Raw genomic sequence first — 24,730 nt, 5'->3', positions numbered from 1 at the left:
ATTGAGATATGATGACTGAATGCGCTAGCTTCCAAGAGTATTTAAAACCAATGTGGCCTTACGATTCGTTGAACGATGATATGGAAACTAAACGGAACCCCCTGAAAAGAACTCTTGTGAGAGTAATATGTCGAGTAGGTCGACGAGACCATTGTGTTCTTTACGCGGTCACGCGATGATTGATACGTCATGGATTCGACCACCTAGGTGACATCACGACTCCCGTAAGTACACATGTACTTAAAGTTCTGGAAGTAGTTATTACAGTGCGGAAGTGTCACTACTTTCCAATAAATTCATACTTAATCTCGAAAGCTATGTCGTCGCCTTTAACGATAGTTGTCACCGGCTCAAATCGTGGGATCGGACAAGGCATCGTCCATCTCCTCGCCAGCACACAGCACCCACAACCCCTACACATCTACGCCACTTCTCGTGGTGGCATAGATCTGAAAGCCCAAGTTCAACCTCCAAACGAAATCAAATATGCAAAATTGGACGTCTCAGACAAATCATCCATAACGTCCTTTCTCAAATTAGCGCTTCACAACAACGGCAAAATCGATGTCTTGATTAACAATGCCGGGATAAACAACAACAGCAACGAGACACCAGAATCTGCAGAGCAAACAGTCAACGTCAACTACCATGGTACCAAGCAAGTGTGCCAGCTATTCCTCGAACAAGGCAAGATGAAGAGCACACCAGGTGCGCGCATCGTGAACGTGTCCAGCACGGCCTCTGTCCTGTCAAACTACCCGCCAGCAACACAGTCTCGCTTTCGTTCCGTAACTTCCATCCCAGATATTGATACACTTGCACAAGAATACATCAAATCTGTTCAATCCCAGAATCAGGAATCTGCTGGCTTCGGCGCACCACCAAAATCTTACCAAGTCAGCAAAGCGCTTATGAATGCTCTCACGGTGGTTCTTGCTAAGGAAAACGAGAATGTGGCGATTAATTGCTGCTGCCCGGGATGGGTGGATAGTGATATGGGCAATCAGATTGGAAGGCCACCTAAAACTTTGGAGGAGGGTGCAAGGATACCGGTACGGTTAGGCATAGGACAGTTGGGTCATAAAGGGAATTTAGATGGTGGGTTGGGGGAGGAGACAGAGCGAGTTAGTGGTCGGTATTTTGGGAACGATGGGGTTACGGATCGGGGATGGGGAAAGGCGAGGGATTGGTAGGATCGTGGGAAGGGAAAGACGTGAATCTCAGGTTGTCTGGAAAAAATCGAGCATCAAAATAAGCAGACCACTTCCACGTTTACTACTCTCCATCTTCCATCAATCCAAGAACCACTTCGGGACCTCAGGCCCCCACACGGCTAGCGATTCGTCTCCCGCTTCACCCCACCCTACTGGCGTCTCTTCATTTACCAAATCACCATCGGCGTAATGCTCAATCATATTCCCTGTCGTATCCCACCAATAGTCAAACAATTGACTACCCAGTATATGTCGTCCCACACCCCACACGCTCGTGTACCCTTTTTGCGCCAACCACTCGTGCCCCAAATTCTGCGTATCAAAGTCGTGGACTTCGAAGCTGCAGTGATGAACGTGAGATGTAGGATTTGTGCTGAGAAAGATTGTGTGGTGGTCTGTGTAGGAAGGACCGATGTCGATGTGGGCGAAGATTGCTACGTCTTTCTGTTGGCCTTCGGGGGTATTGATATATAGGAAATCTGTAGGTACAATGTTGAAAGTGCGCGTATACCATTGCATTTCCGCTTGGAAGTTTTGTACACAAAGACCATAGTGGCCTAGTTTGTGCACTGCGGCCGGCCCCGGTTTAAAGCGCTGGAACCGTGCGACTCGTGGCTTCTCATTTTCGTAATTCGTCGTCAGGACTTCCGGAAAGGGACCGGGTTGTTTTTTAGTTTGGCCGTGAATGAGGTTGATGGGAAAGCCTTCTGGATCATGTAATGTGATCATGTGGCCACCTCCTGGCGCATCAATCAATTCCTCAATGGATCCTGCCCCTGGGACTCTGGAAGCCTTTTCTAGCTCTGCGTAGCTTTCCACTTCAAAACATCCGCCTAAGAACCTCTTCTCTCCCTGTTCAACGTAGTATACGTATTGGTCTTCGCCGTATCCTTTGAACCATTTCTTGCCTTGTGTTTTGTGGGCTACACTCATACCAAAATCACGCAGGAAAGTGGTTATTTCATCAAGATTGGGATGTTGGTAACGCATATGCACAAGTTTGGTGAGTTTTATCTGCGCTTCGCGGTCGATGTTTTGTTCTTGCTGCCATTGTCGGAGTGGTTTGCAAGGCTTGGGTATGGCAACTGATTGGTGGACGGAAGAACCGCGGTTTGGTGAAGTTTCCCGGCTAGGGTTCTGAGACAGTCGTCAGTAAAGTCCCGATAATCCGGTTCTTCCCGCAGTAAAAAGGTGTATTTTTATGGGCAATCTGATGTTCTTAAATATACCAGAGAGCAATCACAAAGGCGAATGTGGGGCCGATGCATGTACATACTGCAGGTGTGACTTTGTCGTTGAACTCGTCAAAAGCCATATCGCATAGAGCTTGAAGTTTGGTTTATTGAATGTATTCACAGTGCAAAAAGCGCAAAAATCAGATCAGTTCCTTGTTGCTATCACAGCCGGATGGAAGCGTATATAACGGATGTGGGGTAGGACATGGAACTCATGCCGATGTGGGGTCCCGGCATGTTCGTAGGGCTGAAGGCAATCCATCAGCGCCACTGGTTCGCATTCTCGGTCAGTAGTGGCTGAGCTGTCATGTGGAGAGAATCAAGATGACGCAACGTGAGTATGATACGGGTGTAATAATATTCCCGAGATGCCAATCCGAGTTGTTCAGTCGCCATGTCAAAGCTCCATCACTTCGGATTCTTTCACAGCACTCTTGGCCTCTTCTACAAGCTTGTTCAGCCAGGTACCCAGTCTGAGCGCGGCTTTGCTGATCTGCAGCTCTACGATGGGTACAGCGCCTGTTGCATATCCGCTGGTACCAAGATCGGTGCCGTTCACCACGCGACTATACACATAATCGCAATCCCACCTGTTGCTCTCTTTTGCCCAACTCGTAGCGCACTCCTCGGGTGTTGATGGATTGGTGCAAGCCAGCCACATGTACGGCGCCGAGTAGAACTGGTCTTTACGAATACGAGTAACGAGTCCTGAGAAGAATGGGTCGATCGACTGGTTTGAGAAAGGCTGCTGGACATTGGCCGAGAAATATGGTAGATAGCCGTCCCAGACCTTGCTTGTTAGCATCTCATCTCGCCATCAAGAAAAGACACTTACGGCATGGAGCTGCGTCGATACTCCACCAAACACCACCCTGAACGTATTGCCTCCTACAGCGCGACCACTCGCATGCAAGGGCTGGTGGATGTCGCCCAAGAAATGAGCTACCCACTTGAGTGCATAAGAGCATGTCAGGTTTTGGCTTCGGATCAAATCATCAGCATACACTTGTTGTACACATTCCTGTAGTATCTTGGTCTGATTTGCAATAGCACTGACAACACACCCGCCCTTGGCGCAATCCCGTGTATAGTCTAGACTGCAAGATTCAGGCTGGCGGTCGTGCGTGTCGATCCAGTGCCACTGATAGGAGAAATGACCTTCGCTCGTGTGCGCATACGCGTCTGCCCATGCTGCGGAGCGCCCGACTGAGCCGTTGTACTTGGGTTCGAGGATCTTTGCCAGGACGGACGTCGTTTCGGGTGTGAAGAAGGTCTCTGCCATGAAGGCGATCTGGTTATGAACTATATCGACTTAGTATTTTCCATGCGAAGAGGGTATATGTCGTACCGTCTACGTTCCATGCTGCAGTTGTCGCTATGAATACAGCTCCTACCAATGCACTTCCACGCAGCATCATAAGGACAGTCAGTAAGTTTGCGCGCTGAGCAGAATGGTGGAGACGTGTAGGTCCGAAGGTGCAGAAGCAGCTGATGTTTATAAGTGCTAGAGTTGTGGCTGGGTGGATGCGAGCTGAACACTACAGCTGAAAGTCTAGATTCCAGTTCGTATTGTATGGGAAGGCCAGATCAAAACACACCGAGATCTGTGGATGGGATCTCAAACCTTGAGTACATGTGCAAAGACAACATCGACAAACTCCAGTTCACTGACGCGTGATGCACCATGATGACGCGCCAGGCTCACGTGGGGAGATTGCTGCAGGGCGATCAGGCTAGAGCTAACACGGGAAAGCGTATCACGACTTCCCCACCCGGGCACAATCGCATCACAGCAGGTTGTGCCTCTAACTTCTGAATTATTCCCTGATGTATATATCACAGGACCTCACCTGGCATCGAGTTAGGTCAGCTCACACTCTGTCATCCATGGAGATCATGTTTGACGGGATATAAAGCGTGAGAAAGCAGTACCAGACGGGAGCCTTCACGGTTGCGACTTCCTGCCGTTACGCTCGAGTGAAGGTTGTTTGCGCATCGATAGCCGTGAGCTCCTTCTCAAACAGAAATGACCTTCACTTCCTTCTCTGCGACTCTGTCGCTGTCTCTTGATCTCGACCTACTCACCCTTTTCTATTTCTTCACTCGCTCGTATCTCATCGGCAGTCATCACGCACCTAAAACGCGTCTCAACTTCCTACAATATAACATTGTCGAAAAGCTTTCCAAACCTCACAGAGTCAAGCTACCATGTTCAAACTCCCTCTTCAGACCGTGCGCAGTATTGCCAGACCTAGATCACTTTCCTCCAAGCGCCACCTCAGACAAAATTCCAGCTCGGCGTCCGACCGCACCATGTGCGTTAATCGCGCCATTAATGAGCTACAGGCTGCACAGGGTACGACAACTACCGGCCGCATTGTCAACAAGATATGCACACGTCTCGCCAACGATAGGGCGACGACGCGTACGGAGCAATTGATCTGGCTCGCCAAGCATGCTCTTGAGACATCAGCAGCATTTAACCAAGATACCAATCGCAGTGATGATTCTATATCTCACAAGCGAAGAGAAAAGGGCGGAGATGGACAGAAGGCAGCCGCTTCTGAGGCGAAGGCCAAAACATCTCACGAAGGCGTTTCCGTGTGGCCATCTATGTGGTAAGTACAATGACGCTCCCAAATTCCCGAATGATGGCTTAAATCTTTGTACGAAAAGGTAGAAGTCGGCCGGTAGTACCCATGGCTTCGTGTATCAGACGGAGAGATCCTTGTTGGTTACAGGTGCTACTCTACCATCCAGAAGCCCTTTGTGGACGTGGTTGTGCGCAGTGCACATGGGCTCTCTGAGTTGCTATGTGGACCAGAGTACCCTATGTGGGCTTTCATGACAACACGAATTACGCGCCTAGATACGCGCGAATACGCGTAAGGTCGCACTAATGAGGTTGCGATGTACGCGGGCGGCCAGCAAGGCAGACTTGAGGTGGTCTTGGGATTGTCATATTCCGAAACAGTGCTACGACATGGTTACATATGATAATCTAATCATTCTCTCGTCCTTGATCACGGACGTATGCTCGGTGAATTCCAGCCCACTAGTTCTTACCGGCCGAACAGGTGAAAGGACGCTGGTGTAGAATGCACGACCAGCGAGTACAGCATGGAATCATGACGGAAAAATGTTGCGAGATGCAAATGGCAGGCCTAGGTAGGCACATGGGGCTGAGCGATGACGAAGCCCCAAGCAGTGGCTTTTGGGGGTATCCGCGGCCAATCACAGGCCAATAAACTCCGCGATGTCATAGCGCATGTGCATCCCCCATGCGAGTAATACAGGCTTGCAAGTGCTACAACCCTTTCTTAGTTCTGGCTACCTCTTCCGACGTTGTTTCTAGTAGCTCTGCTTCTACAATGCGCTATTTCTGATCATTCTTCTTGCAACCACCATGGCGAGCTCAAATAGTCCTGGGCAGGGCAATGACGCGACCCGCGACGATGCCCCACTAACACAGCAACATGCGCAAACGCACACCAAGTCAGTCCACCTGCTCAGATAGACGTCCCATGGCAACCTTGGGCTGATTACATGATAGCGCACCCTCGAGTTCTCAAAACAGCTCAGACATCAACCGTGTTCCCGCCCACGACGCACCGAGTCTCGAGAACCCACCACCCGCGTACACGGAGTTGCCAGGACAGGTCGATAATGAAGAGCTGGGCACAAATGCAGTCGTGGCCGACGATGGTCGTGTCAACATTCGAATAGACCAAAAGAGCCGTGCCCTTTCGCAGCTCATCCTCCCACAGATCCAGCGTCAGCTCACCCATGCACAAGAAGACCCCGAGCCGCCTCCACCTTACGTCCCAGAGTTCCTCGGTGGTGCACCCGGCCAGCAGCCTCCACCCCCGCTAAACGTCGTCATACAAGTCGTGGGCTCTCGTGGTGATGTGCAGCCATTCGTCGCACTAGGCAAGGTGCTCAAGGAAACATACGGCCACAGAGTGCGTTTGGCGACACACCCGACCTTCAAGGATTTCGTCATTGAAAATGGATTGGAGTTTTTCAGCATCGGCGGTGATCCAGCCGAACTCATGGCGTTCATGGTGAAGAACCCGGGCTTGATGCCCGGGTTCGACACATTGCGCAGTGGTGATATTGGCAAGAGGAGAAAGGGTATTGCAGAAATTCTGAGCGGCACATGGAGGTCCTGCATAGAGACAGGAAACGGCCTCGGCGTAGATCCTCTCCAGCAAACGGTCGAAGAGTGGATGGGCATCGAGGAACAACTGCCAGAACAACTGCGGAAGCCATTCGTCGCCGATGCAATCATCGCAAACCCTCCCAGCTTCGGACACATACATTGCGCCGAGAAGCTGGGCATACCTATACACATGATGTTCACGTGCGTCTATCCCCCTTCAGCGGCATCTATATACTAATTCGGACAGTATGCCATGGTCGCCTACGCAGCAATTCCCGCATCCGCTTGCCAACATCCAATCTACAAACGCAGACCCAACGATTACAAACTACATGTCATATATCATGGTCGATGTGCTGACATGGCAAGGCCTGGGAGATGTCATCAATAGGTTCCGCAAGGACAGTCTTCGCCTGGACCCCATCAGCGGAGTTTGGGCACCTGCTATGCTCGCGCGACTGAAGGTCCCTTTCACATATTGCTGGTAAGTTCATCTAGACGGTCGTGGATGATTTAGCTCATACTGCTCAGGTCTCCAGCACTCATTCCAAAACCCAAGGATTGGAACCACCACATCTCTGTGGCAGGCTTCTACTTCCTTAACCTCGCTTCAAATTACACACCAGATCCAGACCTTGCAGCTTTTCTCGATGGAGGCGAGCCACCCGTTTACATCGGATTTGGTTCAATCGTCGTGGACGATCCAAACGCCATGACTAAGATGATCTTCGATGCTGTGAAGATCACTGGAAAGCGAGCCTTGGTATCTAAAGGCTGGGGTGGGTTGGGAGCTGATGACCTTGGAAAGCCTGATGGTGTCTTCATGCTTGGGAACTGCCCACATGACTGGCTATTCAAGCGCGTTTCTGCTGTCGTACATCATGGTGGTGCCGGGACTACAGCAGCCGGTATCGCAACCGGAAAGCCTACCGTTGTTGTGCCATTCTTTGGAGACCAAGCCTTCTGGGGGGCCATGGTATCAAGGGCAGGCGCTGGGCCTGATCCCATCCCCTACAAAGATCTCACTGCAGAGAAGCTCGCTGGAGCTATTAGTGAGGCGCTTAAGCCGGAATCACTTGACCGGGCCCAAGAACTTTGCGACAAGATCAAACAAGAGAACGGGACGCAGAAGGGTGCCCAGTCCTTCCATCAGATGCTGAACTACGACGAATTGCGATGCGCTATCATGCCGAACAAACCTGCGGTCTGGAGGCTCAAACGTACTGACGTTAAATTGAGCGCCAAAGCGGCTACAGTACTGGCCCAACAAGGCGAAGTGAATTTTTCCGAAATGAAACTGTAAGCAACCACACAAGTGTACTGTTCCATCTACTTACAAGTATAGTTATCGCCCTCGCGAGTATGTTCCGGATGAAGGCCCTTGGGATCCAGTCTCTGGTGCAGCTGGTGCTCTAATGGGCACTGCAACTTCGGTCATGATGGGTGTTGCTGACATGCCTATTCAGACCCTCAAGTTGCTCAACATTCACCCTGATGCTAGATCTAAAAAAGGAAAAGAGAAGAGAACGGGCACTGGAACATCTTCAATAGGTGAAGGAAGTAGCAGCGGGCGTCCGGTGACAACACGAAGTGGAACTGGTGCCTCCGAGCGCTCAGGCAGAAGTGGTGCCTCGACGCCAACGGCTGCCGATGCTGCTGCTGACATAGCCCGGATGCAGGCCGACAATCCAGCAGTCACTAGCCCCGGCTCTCCTGGTACGCCTTCACACAGATCTACATTCATGTCCCAAGCACTTGCTGAATCTACACAAGGCTCGAGATCACGATCTAGAAGTCGTTCTAGATCTGCGGCTACTTCGACGGCTCCCTCTAACACAGCGCCTAAACCGTCCATGGCAGAAAACGTTGATTCTGCGGTAGACACTGGAAAGGGTTTAGCTAGGATCATTGGTGCTGGCTTCAAGTCTCCAATGGACTTCTCTCTTAACGTTGCTAAGGGATTTCACAACGTACCGAAGCTCTACGGAGCTGAAGTACGACAGGTCGACAAAGTTACTGACTTTCAGAGCGGCATGCGGACAGCTGCCAAGGTACGTTAAGTGGAATGTCGCGTGCCATGTGTACTAAGAACGTTACAGGAGTTCGGCTATGGCCTATATGACGGTATAACCGGCATCGTTACGGATCCTTATAAAGGCGCCAAAAAGGAAGGTGGTATTGGCTTTGTCAAGGGAGTTGGACGCGGTATTATGAGCGTTCCATTCCGGGTCATGGGTGGTGCTTGGTCTGTGCCCGGCTATGCTATGAAGGGACTTTACCAGGAAATGGTCAAGAGCAAGGGAAAGAGTGTACAGAATTACATCATCGCAGCGCGCATTGCACAGGGATACGATGAAGCATCCGAGGTGACGCAAGAAGAACGTGACGAGATCGTCAAGACTTGGGGCCACATGAAGTGGGGCATCAAGAAGAAGCGGAACGTCGGAGCTGAGCAAATGGACTCGCTTCATTCACTGGTCCAGCAGAAGAGAGACAAGAAGAATGAGCGCTCTGCCAGGCTCAGTTCGCAGACTGGTGGTCCTGGAGTTCAGCAATCGGCACACGCAAACTCTATTCTGCAAGGCAGCATAGCAGGTCCATATCCTGATCCACCAAGAAGGCGTGGTGTCGAGCCAGAAATTCGGTCAACAGTTCCTAGTTGGCGTCAACAAGAAGCCGAACGAACACGTGCTTTGAGGCGACAGGACACTGCCACTTCGGGTTCCCCATCGGTCGCACCATCCCAGCAATCGCAGGCTGATCTTGAGGCACAGCTCAGGGCGGAAGAAGAAGAAGATCAGCGTGAACTAGAGCGAGCTATTGCCGCATCAGTTGCAGAGTCCTCTCGAGGAGACCCTGAGGAAGACCGACTAATCGCCTCTGCTATTCGTGCATCAATCGCTGAACTCGAACGTGCCCCAGCCGGTAGCAACCCCTCGCAGCAGGATGAAGAGGAGGCACTACACCGTGCCATGACTGCCAGCATGGAAGAAGCCGGCAAACTCAACGTGACTGAAGAGGAGCAAAAGGCGCTCGAAGAAACATTGAGGAAGAGCCTACTCGAGACGAGCAAGAAAAGACAGGTTGGCAGCGATAACGAATGGGACTCTGATGCCGATACGGAAGACGACGAAGATTACAAACGTATCATCGCCGAGTCTAAGCAACTCGCTCATGTCCACGCGAACCACCCGGGCGAGTACGCCAATTCAGCTCAAGGCGCACAGCAGGAGCGTGGAGTTATGGATGCCATGAGCCAGGCTATTGGTGCCGCAGATGATGACGAATATGAAGATAGGAGTCATAGGATAGAGATGCGAGATGATGACCATGAGGATGATGACGCGGAGCTCAAAAGAGTGATGGAAGAGAGCGAGAAAGTGGAGAATGAGCGTATGCAGAAGCTGGAGAAGCAGAAGACGGAGGAGGATATCGTCATGGAGTATGTTCGGAAACAGAGTTTACTCGAAGAAGAACATAGGCAAAGGGTGGCCAACGGGAGGGACGCAAATGGAGGAGGGAGTAGCGCCGGTGCCGGGAGGTAGATTGCGTGAGGAGCGGGTGAAGGTGGTTTTCTGCAAAGGTTTCAGTGATACCCTGGTGAGCACAATAAACGTGTTTGTTCTCCTCTTGTTCCTATTGACATGCATGCTTTCGGGGCTCTAAATCTATATGATGATAGTTAATGTGTATGTACAAATTAAATGATGGTAAAACAGTTACACGGGTATATTCCCTACGCCGTCTCTCCCAAACACCCAAAAAGAAGACAAAATTCTGTTCTCTGTACTTTGACCCAACTTACCCAGGCGCTGTGCCAACACCCGTCAGCACCCTGACACCCCAGCGCCACCAGCCCTCCCTTTCGCCCAAAACTCTATCCAGATCGTCGACCCTCCCTTCAACAAACTCAACTTGTCTCTCAAACTCACCCACTACATCCTCAATGTCCTCGACCTTGCCTCTTAGCGCACTAATCTCGTATTCTAGCTTATCGCCAACATTACCCAATTCTCTGAGACTCGCCGTAAGCTGCCCACGATTATTCGTCACAGTAGCGTGTGTGTCTTCGCGAAGACTGTGGTATGTATCGAGACGAGGATAGTAGATGGATTCAAGGGTTTGAATATCTGTGTCTGCGGAGTCTGAGAGGGCAAGGATAGACGAGACTGCATTTTGAACCCAAGCTTGGTCTTTGGAAGAGAGGCTGTGAAGCTGGCTGTGTAGGCGTTTGAGCTGTGTCGAATGAAGGTTTTGGATCGCATTGCGGGTGGTAATAGTATCCATGGTGGCAGCTTTGTCGTCCTCTGTTACAGCTTCTTCGTCGCTGTCTTGGGCGTTGATGGTTGTCCAACGGAGGACGCTTTCTTCGGCGGTGCTAAAGGATAGATGACGGGGCCACCAGTCGTCGTTGCGGGATGGCTGGCGGAAACCAAATTGGTCGCCGGACTGGGTACGGCGTAGGAGAGGCGGGATTTCATTTGCTTGATCAACGGGGAGGTTTTCGTTGAGATCAACTCCGTGATATACAGACCCTGCAAGAGAGCTTGCTACGGTCGGTAGTTCATCGGGTTGATCTGAGACTTCGCTTTCGACGATAGAACTCCGCAAGTTTGATGCATGGCGGCCACCGACTAGCTTGTTGTCGCTCAAAGAGACGACAGAATCACCCGGAGTTTCGGTGAGCTGTTTAGTAAAGGCTGGCTCTTCGCCGGCAGTGCTCTGGGGTGACGTAAGGGAATAGGGATCGTCGGACTGGCTTTCATAGTAATCCATCGAGGTTCGTGAGTCTGTGTATTGTGCTGTTCCGCTCTTGGTTCGATGTAACCCATGTCGTCCATGTTCTTCTCGCGATACTTTGCTCGCATGAGTACGCAGACTGACAGCATTCTTTATGTGATGGAAGCCACTACCCGATTCCAGCTTTGCTTTGATGACGGCCCGCTTTGAAGATGGATCCTTGAAGCTCTCTTTTTCCTGGCCATCCGGGGTAGAGGTGTCTACTTTCTTCATCTCCGAAGACCCTGTGTCGCGCTTCGCAATATGTTGATGATCGAGCGTTGTTTCCCTATGGACCAGTTTCGTTGTGGGATCGTGTTTGTCTGGCGATGTTGAGCGTCCTTCTCCACCAGGAAGTCGATCGAACATGCTGTCTCCCGATACTGTCTTCCTAGGCTTTCCATGCCATAACCACTTTGCATGCTCACCTCTCACAAGCTCCACAAATTGGTCGATGTCAACCGTCTCTACTTCAGCGATGCCGTCCTTCTGTCCAGCCCCAACAATGCCCATGACCATCTCACCTCCCTTGCCTCCTAGCTCAGCCACTGTAGATTTGAAAGCTCGAGGAACGGCCCAACCCTCTTTACTGGCTGCCTTTGCAGAAGCTCTTCGCAATTTGTCAAGCGTGTGTCGATCGAGACGTCGGGTTCTGGGTAGATGTTGCGACTTCTGAAAATGTGCGATACCACGCTTGGTGGCTTCTATGTCAAAGACATCCTTTGCGACGGCGGCGCTGCATGCACTCAATCTGTTTCGTGCACCCATTAGCATGCCTAGCAATGCAGCGACTGTGGTAGGACCGAGAATGCCATCATGAGGCTCTACTGTGTAGTATTCCGATCCGAAGTCTATCCACCAATCATTAATAGCTTTCTCTGTCACATCGCACAGCAGGCCGTCTGCATATTCGGGCTCTAGTTTCCCAAACAAGACAAGTGCAACTTGACAGAGCTTCACAAGCTCAATTACAGATGCGTTGAAGGGGATTTTCTCGCTCGTTCGGTACAGTTGCTGGAACTTGGCCTGCGTGGCACTGCTTGGTGGCGTGAGCTTTATGCCCAGACGACCTGAACAGCCCAATCTCTTCAAGTTTTCGTTGACAAAGAAGGGCTCGCGGTACTTTTTCAAATCGCCGCCAGGGATCGGAATCACAGTGAGGGAAGAGGGAAAGCCACTGAGGTTTGTCACCATCAGAGCGCCATAGGGCGTGTCCTTTCTCCGCGCATGGTACTCGGTCAGCGAGCGGAAATACAGACGCATCTGCGGTGACCATTCCTCCTCATTCTTGGGTACGCTTATGATTGTGGCCAGCACAGTATCTTCCGGGTTCCCGGTATAGGTTGTAATGAGGAAGGTGGGGTGGGTGCGGGAGCATGCCCACTGCTCGACTAGGTATATCTCGTAGCCTTGAATCTCCTGGCGACGGGCGAGGACATGGCATGAGGTGGTCGGGTCCTCCTCGATGTATCGCGCAGCTACCACGTCGGTCAGGACGAAGCGCTGATGGCCGGCGGGCGACGTGGGGGACTTTATTCTCGCCTCGTCTGGTATCATATCGGAGGTGGGAGCTTTAGAAGCTGGCTGTGGACGAGATTGCGCCGTGGTCTTGCGATGGGTTGACGTCGTCTGCAGGGGCGGCATCTGGTGCCGTAGCTCCCTCTCCGAGTGTGTCCGCGACGGCGACATTGGTAGTTGATGCGCCATGCTAGCATAGGGAGAGTGGGTTTCGGCTACGGGGTTTCGGATACACTACAGTGCGCTGTGAAGGCAAGCTCTTCATGGTAGAGAGGTAGGCGCAGAGTCTCGCCGGTGCCCGAGCGCGAGCCAACGGGCAGAAGGCGACAAGATGGCAGACGGCGAATCGAGCGGCACTCTATGCATGTTTCCAGCAGTCGCCAGCTCCGTGTTGCTGCATCTGGAAAGCTCAAAGGCGTCAGTACAGGCCAGAGTTGTTGTGCACAGGTCGGAGCTTGTGATGGGCGCGGAGCATCGGTCGGCGGCGCTGTTTCCCCACACGTCATGCCCGCGGCAACAGCCATCGCGAGCTCGACAAGAACCCCGGCCGGCCCAAACCCACGACGGCCATGGACAGTGGGAAAGCGCTCTGCTGGCCAGACAACAGCTATTCACTGCCAGCTGAACCTTGCTCTGCCAGCCCCAAGCTTCACGTGCCATCGTAACCATCGCTCACGCGCGTACTATTCACTATCACCACCACCACCATCACCACCGCCATGGACGACCTCCGCGAGCAAGTGGAGCTGCTGGAGAGCAGCGCCAACCTCTCCACCAGCATCGAACATGTGCAGAGGGCGCTTGACATGCTCACTGCGGCTCGCGCCAAGATCGCAGCGGGTAGGAATTCTCCTGTAGACAGGGCCATACAGCTTGCTAACCAGTGCGCGACCAGATCCCAAGACGGCGCCCTTGACCCTCGCCAAACTCCAAGACCCCTTTAAGAAGTCTTTGGACACGGTGCAGAAGGACCTCAAGCCAGTCTACGCCGGCCTGAACAAGTACGGCAAGGCACTCGACAAGGTGCGCTTCCCTGTTCGCGCAACCCTCAAGATAGAGTCCTAACAATATACCAGAAATTCAAGGACAAGCCCTTGCCCTCCGCCGACAACGATGCGCTATCATCGCACCCCTCGCTCATCAACCGCGCTATTGCTATGCACCTTCTCCGCGAAGGCCAGTTCGACGTAGCATCCACCTTTGTGCAAGAAGCCAGCCGCCAGCCGCCACATCCCGAGCCCACTCTCAACACACCAAACCCCTACATTCGAGAAGCATGGGAGAAGGATCTCGCAGAGGGAACCTTCAACTCGGAGAAGCTGCAACAACAGTTCGCCGACATGTACCACATACTGCACCAACTGCGCAATGAGCGGAATCTGCAGCCGGCAATACAGTGGGCGCGAGAGCGGAGTGATGTCCTAGAAGCGCGTGGCAGCAACCTTGAATTTGAGCTGTGTCGCTTGCAGTTTGTCTGTCTGTTCGACTCCCGTGGCAGCCAAGACGAAGCAATGGACGACTACGATAGTCCTAGCGGTCCCTTGCATGCCTGGGCATACGCACGTCGCGAGTTTGCTCCCTTCCAGAGACGGTACCAGAGAGAAATTCAACAACTGCTAGGTGCAATGGCGTTCTGGCAGAACGTTGAAGACTCGCCATACCGCCGCCTCTTCTACAACGACAGTGCCTGGGAAGAAGTAGCACACTCATTCAACCGCGAGTTCTGCTCCTTACTCGGTTTGAGTGCCGACTCACCCCTCTTTATTGCCGCGACGGCTGGCGTAATAGCACTCCCTTACCTCCTCAAGATGCAGTCCATCATGAAGGAGAAGCGCACCGAATGGACGACCCAAGACGAACTACCCGTTGAGATACCACTACCGAGCCAATACCACTTCCACAGCATCTTTGTGTGCCCAGTATCCAAAGAGCAGAGCACCGATGCAAACCCACCCATGATGATGCCTTGTGGCCATGTCATTGCACAGGAATCACTTGAGAAGCTCAGCAAAGGATCGCGCTTCAAGTGTCCATACTGTCCAAACGAGAGTCATCCGCGAGATGCAATGAAAGTCGTGCTGTAGGGCAGCCCTGGTAATGATTTAACCATTAGGAATGAGAAGAGGTACATGTCGGGCGTTTGGCGTAATCTGGAGAGACTTGCAGACGTGTATGCATTTGATCTTAGGCTTGATGAGCTCGAGCCAAGTCTTGGTTTCGAGCCTGACGTATAGAGGCTGTCAGCGCCAGTACCACCAGATACTGAGGATTGGTTTGTCGTGTTTTAGGGCTGCGGCGTTTGTCTCTCTCCGGTTTTGTCATCACATCTTTATCATTATCATTTTGTCTTTATCATCGCGTCTTTGATATCAAACGTCTTCACTATCAATACGAATGCCATCACCAATACCAATACCGATTTGACCGACATGCATTGGGCTCGGAGACATTTCACGTAGCACACCACTGCTTTTGTCTATACAACACAGCCATATATGACAATATATCGTCAAATTTCTTATTATCTAGTCAGTCGACCAATGCTTGTGCGACTCGTATCTGAATCTCCTTCCTAAAGACTGCCACTCATCAAGATCGCGACCTCGTCTCGTTTCCTCGACCAAAAAGAACTGCGAAAAGCCCCTTTGCGCAATTTGTTGCGGGCTAGCAAAAGGAAAAGATTTGTCTAAACGTGACACTTGCAAATGGTCCATCTCTTGAAACCCTCCGATTATGATGAAAAGGCACACACCCAAACGCCTCGCAGTTTTGTGCTTGTTGCAGATATGTTGTGTGAATCAAAGCAGGAATGAAAGCAAATGATTAAACGCCAGACTACCCCACTGAACTTGAGGGTGTGTATGCAATCTTGAGCCGCGTGACAAGAAGAGAAAACAGGTTTTTGGTGCCGCCAAAGAGTGCAGCTTCGGTAATAGTGGTGTTGTACAATGAGAAAAAAGAAGCCCATCAGTCGTTGAGCAGCATCATGCGATAGAAGCGAGGCGGACGTGGGCCTAGTCAAAGGAACGACCACATTGCAGACATGACATGCCGTACGAGACCAGCCGTGATGGGGTAGAAAGGATCGAGTCAGGTTGAACTCTTGACGAAGGGAAACAGGCAGAGTTGACGGCTTGCTCGACTTCACCAAAGAGTTCACCCGGATCATTTCCATGGAAGAGGAAACATTTTCATACACAACTAAGAAAAGATGAAACAAGTCTGCCTACATCATCAAGCCAGCTATTGCTTTGGAGATCTGGAGCCCAGTTAGCATGTGCTGTATGGCGATGGTGTCTACAACTATGACCAAAAAGACTTACGTAGGAGAGTAGGCTGGGCCCGGAGAAGTTGGGCTGTAGCGCGGAGAGGTCGGAGAAAAGGACCCTGCCGGACTCGTTGGCGAGTAGCGTGGCGACGTCGGGCTGTATTGCGGTGACGTCGGTGAAGTCGGAGAACGCCTGTCGCTGGTGGCCTGGTACTGAGGACTTGTAGGACTGTACTGCGGCGACGTCGGGCTGTATTGTGGTGATGTCGGACTGTACGCTGGAGAAGTCGCGCCACCCATGAACGTCGGGGACGTTGGGCTGTAGTTGGGCGACGTAGGAGAGTACTGAGGCGACGTCGGGGAGTAGCCAGCCGGAGATGTGGGTGAGTACGACGGTGATGTAGGAGATCCGTATCGAGGCGAGGTTGGAGAGTAGTGCGGGGACGTAGGCGAAGCCATGTATCCGGGTGATGTTGCGGCGAAGCGAGGGCTGGCGGTTCCTGGTGAGGTGGGCGAGTAACCGGGCGAAGTTGGCGAGAAACCCGGAGACACCGGGCTGGTGAAACCGGGGGACATGCCAGTAAAACCCGAGCCTCCTGGACTTCTACCTCCATCGTACGGGCTGAAGCCACCACCTCCGTAGCTGCCTCCGTAGGCAGTGAAGCCGCCTGGATCATCACCTCCACCAGCCGCAGCTATAGGAGAGAACGAGACCTGATCATATGAGCCCACGCCCATGCCACCCTCGTATGTGGGAGATCCTAGGTCGTACGGCGTGGCAGCACCGTTGTCGAGGTAGTTGCCAGCGCCAGCAGCACCACCCATCATCTTGGAGTTGTCCTCCACCATGGTGAGAAGCATGGCATTGTCCATGACGACATCAAACTCTCCGGTACCCATAGGCGCCAGCTGACCGAGCATGATGTTCTCAGATACACCACGGCAGTCGTCGAGCTCACCAAAGCCGGCCGCTTCGAGAAGAATCTCAACAGTCTCTTCGAAAGAACAACGCATGAGGGCACCAGTGTCGTTACGGTTGATACCATGACGGGTGATGGCCATGAGAAGACCACGCTGGCACATGATGTCGACGAGCAATGCCATGTGACGATGGTTGACGTAAGAACCGTCAAAGGACAAGACCATACCCAGCTCCTTGAGTAGACCGGCACGTGCAGCTTCGATTCCAAGCACACCAAGAATCTCAATGAAAGAGTTGGAGTAGGTTTTGGTCGCATCCACACCTTCAATGGCCAGCACCTCGGCCAAAGCAGTACCAGTGGTATCAAGCACCCACTCTTTGCATTCGTCCTTGCTCTTGGAGTGTACCAAAGACCTGTCTGGCAATTCAACTGTGACGATGTGGTCTCGAATGAAAGCACGCTCAATACCACGTACACCACGTAGCGTAACATCGTCAAGCAGATGCTTCTCAAGTTTGCGCATCCATCGCTCGTCACGCTCATCTTCATCCTCATCATCCTTCTGGAGGTTCTGATCCCAAATGAAACGAACACGCATGACCTGCTCATCGGCATTCTCGTCACTAAAGATAACCGCCAGATTAGGTTTGAACTCTTCCTTGATCTTGCCAGCAACTTCGCCGATAGTGATACTCTTATCCAACAGCTTCTTGCGGTCAAGGATGATACGGAGCAGCCACTTGGACTGTGACTCGATGACCTCGTCTTCTTCAGGCAGAATGAAGTATGACTCAACCATGTCCTGATCTTCCTCAACAAGCGTTGATTGGATGTCAGGGTCGTAGTAGAGTTCAACCGCTTGCGTCAACGAACGGAGAGTCGTGAGCTCGATTGTGCTTCGCAGGCGCTTGGCGTCCTGTTGGGTGGCCTTTGTATCTGTCTGGCGAACCAACATGGATGGGGTTTTGATGTTGGCTGCAATGTTCAAAATTTCCTTTAATCGAGGTACACCGAGCGTGACGTTCTTAGAGGACACACCGGCAAAATGGAAAGTGTTGAGCGTCATCTGTGTGGCGGGTTCACCAATGGACTGCGCAGCCAGAACACCTACCATCTCACCAGGGGCAACAGCTGCCTTGAGGAAACGGTCTTCGAGTTCTCCGAGAACGTAGTTCAGAGCCTCCTTGCTTAGGCGGTGCTGAACGACAAGCTTCTTGAACGCAAGACGTGCGCGAAGATGGGATTTGAACAGATACGTTGCACTGTCTTGAGCCTCTCTTGAAAGCTCGTCGGTACCACGAATGACAACCAGTCGCTCGAGAGTTTCCTTGACTTGCCTGATGGTCTCGATAGGATTAAGGTTGCTAACGGCCTTCTCTGGGTTGATGCCGAACCGCGCCTGAGCTGACCGGATCATGCGCTGGATATTGAGAGGCAACTGGAAAGACTCGAGGTCCTCGTCGCTTGCAGTGGCACGGAGGTATTCACGATCGATCTTGATCTGCTCAAACTCTTCGTCCAGAGCTCGCTGAACCTCCACATCACCCTGGAACATGGTAGCACCCTCAAGCTTAGTAACTGGGATCTCTGGGTGATCGGTTCCAAGCACGTCGAGCTTGTACCCAGCCTCAAAGTCGGCCTCCGATGCCATGATGATATCCATAGATTGACTCTCAATGTGGGCGCCATCCAGACCATCTTCACCATAGATGAACTCAACAATGTCACCCATGGAGTTACGCACGGTTCCGTCGTACTTGACCATAACATCTTCGAGCGCCTTGACGAGACGACGTTGGATGTAACCAGTCTCGGCTGTCTTGACTGCTGTATCAATCAAACCTTCACGACCAGCCATGGCGTGGAAGAAGAATTCCGAAGGGGTGAGACCGCGAAGGTAGGAGTTTTCGACGAAACCACGGGATTCTGGCGAGTAGTCGTCCTTTGAGAAATGCGGCAGTGTCCTGTATTTGAAGCCATAGGGAATACGCTGTCCTTCCACAGCTTGTTGACCGACAAGGGCAACCATCTGAGAGATGTTGACGGTAGAACCCTTGGAACCTGAGACAACAGTCTGCACGACGTTGTTGAAATCCTTCAAACTCGTTTGAGCTGCAGTACCTCCGCCCTCACGACCTTCGTTGAGGAACTTCTGTACCTTGGATTCGAACGTACCGCGGATCGTCATGCCAGGCATAGGCTCGAGCGCATCCTTGGTAGCTGTTTCGATAATCTCTTCGACCTTAGCCTTGGACTTTGCAATCTCGTTGGCAATCTTGTCTGAGGTAGCCGGATCCGGGATGGTGTCACCCACACCGAAACTGAAACCATAGTGAAGAAGCCACCAGTTGCAGATGCGCTGGCAGGCGTTGAAGAATTTGACTGCTGCATCCGGTCCAAGCTCGTTGAAAATGATGTGGATAACACCGCCTGCAGAAGCACCGACAATCTTCTTTGTGACCTGACCAAAGAGAAGTTGCCCACCCTTGATGCAGAATGACTTGTCGACGAGGTCATTGTACGCACTGGGCTTAGAGTCGGCCTCCTTCTTCTCAATGTTGACCTCGCGCGGGAAGGCCATGCTGATAATCTGCTTACCAGTCCAGAGTGGTCGAGGCTTCAGAATGGCTGGCTCTGGAACGATGCCATCCCAGTCAGGTACCCACATGAGAATAGGCATGACCTGTTCAATAGGAATGAAGTTGTCACGACGACTCATCTTGTAAACACCGAGAAGCGTGTCCTGCACGATACCCATCAAGGGCTGGTTCTTCTGCGGCGATACAATCTGCTTGGGAACCATGCACAGGTTTTGAACCTCAGCGCGAGTCTCATCACTCTGGGGAACGTGGAGGTTCATCTCGTCACCATCGAAATCGGCGTTGTAGGGTGATGTGACCGACAAGTTAAGACGGAAGGTGGAGTAGGGCATGACTTTGACACGATGTCCCATCATAGACTCTTTGTGCAGAGAGGGCTGACGATTGAAGATGATGACATCGTCGTCGTCAATATGGCGTTCGACCTTCCAGCCGTATTGCAGCCGCAGGTCGTCAAGGTTCTTGTTGTGCTTAAGATCAAGACGAACACCGTCGGCTTTAATGACGTAGTTGGCACCAGGGTGCTGGTTGGGACCATTGCGTACCAAGTTTGTCAGCTTGCTGATATTGAACTTGGTGACAACCTCAGGGTAGGTCAGAGTGCGTGCAATGGATCGGGGCACACCGACTTGGTCCAGAGACAGGTTAGGGTCACCAGTGATGACAGTACGTGCGGAGAAATCGACACGCTTTCCCATCAAGTTACCACGAAGACGGCCTTCCTTGCCCTTTAATCGACCACGAATAGTCTTGAGCGGACGGCCGGACTTCTGCATGGCCTGTGGAACACCATTGGCGTCGTTGTCCATGTAGGTAGCAACGTGGTATTGGACCAGTGCCTCGAATTCGGCTGTTACGTGAGCAGGTGAACCCTCCTGCTGACATTCTGCAACACGACCGTTGGCACGGATGATATCTCCTAGCTTGTATGTCAAATCGTCCTCTCCACGCATACCCTGGCCGGTACCATCGACGGAGATACTGGGGCGAACCGGAGGCGGAGGCACTGGCAGAACATCGAGGATCATCCACTCAGGACGTGCGTAGTCGGCGTTCAGGCCGAGCAGTGCAAGTGTGTTGTCGGACATGAGCTTGAAGATGGTCTGTGCCTGCTTTGGTGTAATGACTTCTTTGCGGTCACCTTGGCCGTCATCGTCGTCCTTCTTGCTCTGTTTCCAGGTGCCTGTGAGCTTCAAGCCCTCCTTGCGGATGGAGTCAGGTTGCTTGCTGCCACAGCCGCCGTGAGGAATCTTGGGGATCTTGTTTTTGTCACTTCCGTCGTCTACGTCCTGCATGCACACGGTCTTGCCCTTGGACATGCGCCAGATCTTGTCAAAACGCTTCTTCGCATCCTTGGTCTTGGCGGCAGCGGCCCAGTCAGGATGGTTCTGATATTGCAGTTAGCACAAAATCCAGGAGTCTGAAGTCTCTGTCTTCACGTGGGAAGACTTACGAAGTCAGCCTTGATGAGACCACAGGTATGGCACACGGTCTCGAGGAGCTTCTTGATCTTCACAACGAAACCGACGTGAAAGACGGGTGTGTGCAGCTCGATGTGACCAAAGTGACCGGGGCAGGTCTGGATATCTTCCTTGCACGTGGCGCACGAGTACATGCGGTCGATAGTGCCGAGCTTGGGGTCGTTGAGACCTTGCTCACGCGGTTTCTGCTTCTGCTCGTCCATGGTCTCCGGGTAGATGATGTGGACGACACTCATGGCCTTGATCTCCTCGGGAGAGAGCAGCCCGAACTGGATCTCCTTGATGGTCCGGAGCGGACATTTCGACACCTGGGGCGCGCCCGGAGGCATGCTGGCGGCAGTGAAAGGGTTTTGTGGGTGAGAGGAAGCCTAGAGACCTGTCTAGCGGTCGACGGTCGCGGTGGCCACGCCGGGCGGTTCCTCCGCGTATTAAGTAGTAAATTGGGCTGCCGTGGTAGCTATGTCGACGGCTGCTCCTGATGTTAAATGGAGTAATGCGCGCCGCGCGCGAGAAGAGATGCGGTCGGAGAGTGGCGCCCGTGTAAAAGGGCTGTACGGGGGTCGGGGGCTCGCTTGGGCGCGCCTCAAGACGGGAGTCTTGCGCGCGTATTAAAAGCGCTCCGGTGAGCACTATTGGGGTCGGCGAGGTAGAAGACGCGCTCTAAATATGAAGGAGCGGCCGTTGGTGATGGCGGGTGGGGTGGTGGTGAGGGCGTGGCTCTGGTAGAAGCAAGAAGGCGACAAAGAGACAGTTCCTGCCGCATTGACACTAGTCGGCCCTCACGTGCCGACTGCGCTCGCCAGGGCTGACCAGAGCGGATTGACTGCCACCGCCAAACTCTCACTTTGCGCGCCAGACTCTCACTTCATGGACAACAGCCGTCGCGTCTGCGAAGATGCTGCTAATTGAGCTTGCTCTTCTGCACACCCCGCTGTCTGCAGTGCACGACCATGAATCTCTCGCTGGTTGATCCCTTTGTCCTTGCGCAGGACTGCCCCGATGTCATCACCGGCCGCCTTCGTGAGTTTAATATGTCGACTTGACTATACACTGCAGTGACTCACAACGCGTAGGCAGCGGCCATTCAACCTCAATTCGCTTCAGCCACCGCGGCGACCTGCTTGCGTCCGGACGGGTACGCGAATGTCACGCCCTTACATGTGATTTCCGCTGATTGGATTCCAGCACGACGGCATAGTCGTCATATTCGATATCGAGACAAACGGCGTCGCGCGCAAGCTTCGCGGCCACACACGCCAGGTTCAGTCGCTCAGCTGGTCCACGAATGATCGCTACCTTCTCAGCGCTGGGCAGGACTGGAAGTGTGTGCTATGGGACCTGAAGGATGGCTCGCGGGTGCGCACTGTCCGCTTTGAGGCAGCCATCTTCATAGCAGAGCTGCACCCAAAGAACCAGTAAGTACATACATGATGCCTACAGGCAGCCCGCTAAATTCAGTCTAGTATGGTCTTTGTGGCTGCCCTCTTCGAAGACCAGCCTGTCATCGTCGACATGTCCGAGGAAGTCCCCGTCAAGCACTCCCTATCGTCCGCGCCCCACCGAACCGACATAGAACGCGAGAACGCTTCCGAGAAGCAGACGGCCCAGGATGCCAAGCAGACGACCACTATGACGCTCTTCTCACCCACTGGCCAACACATCATAGCAGGCACAAACAAGGGGTGGCTGAACATTATAGAGACCGAGACGCACCGAGTACGCTACTCTTTCAGGGTCACCAACAACATCATCGTTTACATTCGCTTGACGCCCTCGGGCAGAGACGTTGTGCTCAACTCCAGCGATCGTATCGTCAGGACACTTCATCTACCTGACTTGAGCGACCCAAAGTTGGACTTCGACACACTCCAGCTGGAAGTTGAACATAAGTTCCAGGATCTTGTACAGAGGCTTTCCTGGAACCATGTATCATTCAGTCCTTCAGGCGAATACGTCACGGCCTCTACCTGGATGAATCATCACATTTACGTGTGGGAACGTGGACAAGGTAGTTTGGTCAAGATCCTGGAAGGCACCAAGGAGGAGCTGTCTGTGGTCGAATGGCACCCATTCCGACCTTTCGTCGCTGCTGTCGGAGTGGATTCTGGTCGCGTCTGGCTCTGGTCCATTCTCCAGCCCCAACGTTGGTCTGCCCTCGCACCGGATTTCGTCGAAGTAGAAGAGAACGTAGAATACATCGAGCGCGAAGACGAGTTCGACATACAGCCTCTAGAGGAGCTACACAAGCGACGTCTAAACGCCGAAGACGAAGAAGTCGATGTTCTCACCGTAGACCCAGTTAAGACCTCGGCTACAGAATTCGGACCGGCTATAGGAGACGCAGAATTCAGGATGCCCGTATTGTTGGATATAGAGGCTAGTGATAGTGAGGACGAAGTCGTGGCAGTCGGTGCTGGTCAGTTCAGACGGCGCAGTCCTGGTGCTGGTAGAGAATGGATGAACGACGATGAGGTGGCAGTTAGTGGTGATGAGGCACGAAGAGCTAACGGTACCACAGTGAATGGTACTAAAAGACGGCGAGCCGGATGATGATAACAGGAAGCGATTTCCGACTACTTCGCTGCAAAGCTGTACGAGACAAAGCGTCTGGCATGTCTCCCATCACGTCAAGGGGCGCTACACTAATAAGTTTTGTAAGATGAGCATTGATCTGAGCCATAGTCTACCGTATGAGGGGACAAGAAGGCGCCATAGCAAATACAGTGTTAATACAAAGTCATGCCAGTTCACAATTTTGCTTGTTCTTTACGGAGACATAAACACATTGAGATAATGATCATGTTTTTCACATGCAGCTGTCGAGGAGCTCAGTTAGGTGTTCAGACGAGACCTTGATCTTGATTTTCTTGTCTGAATTTCAACCATTTAGTTTTTGTCGCCGCTACCTTGATCGTTGCGCTCCATTCATTTATTATTCATCCAACCAACACACAAAGTATGGTACTACCGTTAAGGCAAATGTATTACGATGCTCTTAGCCGATCACAGTGAAACTGGACCCAAAGGACTCACAAGCTGAAAACCCGCTGCCAAGGCTATATTAAATCTGGACTTTAAGTATTTGCGACGGAGGATCACTTCATTGTCCCGGAAACTGCTCCTTGTGGAAGAAAACCCTGGAAACGACCTAAATGGTCGCCTTCCCACAACACGTCATACTACGACTTGATCGTACGTTTATTACGTTATAGAAGACCCTGCTGTGCGAGAACATTTGATGTCTTTTTTTTTTGGAAACATCTTAATGGAAACACACGGTATGTACTATACAAATCTGTCTTATGGTGCCAATAATTTATGAGACAATTCTAAGCCTGAATGTATTCCCTCCATGAATGTAAATTCTATTGAGTAGTGAGCATGACAGTAGGATTCAGAATGCCGGAAAAGTTGCTTGAAATTGTATACAGGAAAGCGATGGTTTTCAGTAGAAAAACCAGCCCTCAATTCCAATTATGTACATTATACCATCTGAACACGAACTAATTAAATAGCGCGTCGAAGGGACGTCAAGTAAGGACTAGAAGAG

The 24,730-nt window shown here is 52.1% G+C and overlaps 9 protein-coding genes across 9 annotated transcripts; 5 read left to right on the top strand and 4 right to left on the bottom strand.

Moving 5' to 3' along the window:
• Nucleotides 1–317: 317 nt before the first annotated feature.
• Nucleotides 318–1,193, top strand: J4E82_006638 (uncharacterized protein; the record flags this gene model as incomplete). The annotated part of the gene is made up of 1 exon (XM_051732894.1): nt 318–1,193. The coding sequence occupies one exon, from the start codon at nt 318–320 to the stop codon at nt 1,191–1,193; it is 876 nt and encodes a 291-aa protein (XP_051587287.1).
• A 99-nt stretch (nt 1,194–1,292) lies between these two features.
• On the bottom strand, nt 1,293–2,529 carry J4E82_006637 (uncharacterized protein; the record flags this gene model as incomplete). The annotated part of the gene is made up of 2 exons (XM_051732893.1): nt 1,293–2,351; nt 2,491–2,529. 2 exons carry the CDS (start codon nt 2,527–2,529, stop codon nt 1,293–1,295), a joined length of 1,098 nt encoding a protein of 365 aa, XP_051587286.1.
• A 317-nt stretch (nt 2,530–2,846) lies between these two features.
• Nucleotides 2,847–3,867, bottom strand: J4E82_006636 (uncharacterized protein; the record flags this gene model as incomplete). The annotated part of the gene is made up of 3 exons (XM_051732892.1): nt 2,847–3,239; nt 3,285–3,751; nt 3,798–3,867. 3 exons carry the CDS (start codon nt 3,865–3,867, stop codon nt 2,847–2,849), a joined length of 930 nt encoding a protein of 309 aa, XP_051587285.1.
• Nucleotides 3,868–4,657: 790 nt separating this feature from the next.
• Nucleotides 4,658–5,071, top strand: J4E82_006635 (uncharacterized protein; the record flags this gene model as incomplete). The annotated part of the gene is made up of 1 exon (XM_051732891.1): nt 4,658–5,071. One exon carries the CDS (start codon nt 4,658–4,660, stop codon nt 5,069–5,071), a length of 414 nt encoding a protein of 137 aa, XP_051587284.1.
• A 784-nt stretch (nt 5,072–5,855) lies between these two features.
• J4E82_006634 (uncharacterized protein) lies at nt 5,856–10,156 on the top strand (the record flags this gene model as incomplete). The annotated part of the gene is made up of 6 exons (XM_051732890.1): nt 5,856–5,944; nt 6,003–6,812; nt 6,859–7,095; nt 7,143–7,910; nt 7,957–8,662; nt 8,711–10,156. 6 exons carry the CDS (start codon nt 5,856–5,858, stop codon nt 10,154–10,156), a joined length of 4,056 nt encoding a protein of 1,351 aa, XP_051587283.1.
• Nucleotides 10,157–10,412: 256 nt separating this feature from the next.
• J4E82_006633 (uncharacterized protein) lies at nt 10,413–13,079 on the bottom strand (the record flags this gene model as incomplete). Its single annotated transcript, XM_051732889.1, has 1 exon — nt 10,413–13,079. The coding sequence occupies one exon, from the start codon at nt 13,077–13,079 to the stop codon at nt 10,413–10,415; it is 2,667 nt and encodes an 888-aa protein (XP_051587282.1).
• A 548-nt stretch (nt 13,080–13,627) lies between these two features.
• J4E82_006632 (uncharacterized protein) lies at nt 13,628–14,992 on the top strand (the record flags this gene model as incomplete). The annotated part of the gene is made up of 3 exons (XM_051732888.1): nt 13,628–13,748; nt 13,804–13,931; nt 13,985–14,992. 3 exons carry the CDS (start codon nt 13,628–13,630, stop codon nt 14,990–14,992), a joined length of 1,257 nt encoding a protein of 418 aa, XP_051587281.1.
• Nucleotides 14,993–16,134: 1,142 nt separating this feature from the next.
• Nucleotides 16,135–21,509, bottom strand: J4E82_006631 (DNA-directed RNA polymerase II subunit RPB1; the record flags this gene model as incomplete). Its single annotated transcript, XM_051732887.1, has 4 exons — nt 16,135–16,167; nt 16,232–16,772; nt 16,796–21,087; nt 21,153–21,509. The coding sequence occupies 4 exons, from the start codon at nt 21,507–21,509 to the stop codon at nt 16,135–16,137; spliced, it is 5,223 nt and encodes a 1,740-aa protein (XP_051587280.1).
• Nucleotides 21,510–22,130: 621 nt separating this feature from the next.
• J4E82_006630 (uncharacterized protein) lies at nt 22,131–23,730 on the top strand (the record flags this gene model as incomplete). Its single annotated transcript, XM_051732886.1, has 4 exons — nt 22,131–22,200; nt 22,254–22,315; nt 22,366–22,595; nt 22,644–23,730. The coding sequence occupies 4 exons, from the start codon at nt 22,131–22,133 to the stop codon at nt 23,728–23,730; spliced, it is 1,449 nt and encodes a 482-aa protein (XP_051587279.1).
• Nucleotides 23,731–24,730: the final 1,000 nt, after the last annotated feature.

Source organism: Alternaria postmessia (assembly GCF_024291825.1).
Source record: "Alternaria postmessia strain BMP 2775 chromosome Unknown scaffold_40, whole genome shotgun sequence".
Lineage (NCBI taxonomy): Eukaryota > Fungi > Ascomycota > Dothideomycetes > Pleosporales > Pleosporaceae > Alternaria > Alternaria postmessia.
This window is presented reverse-complemented; position numbering and strand designations above follow the sequence as displayed.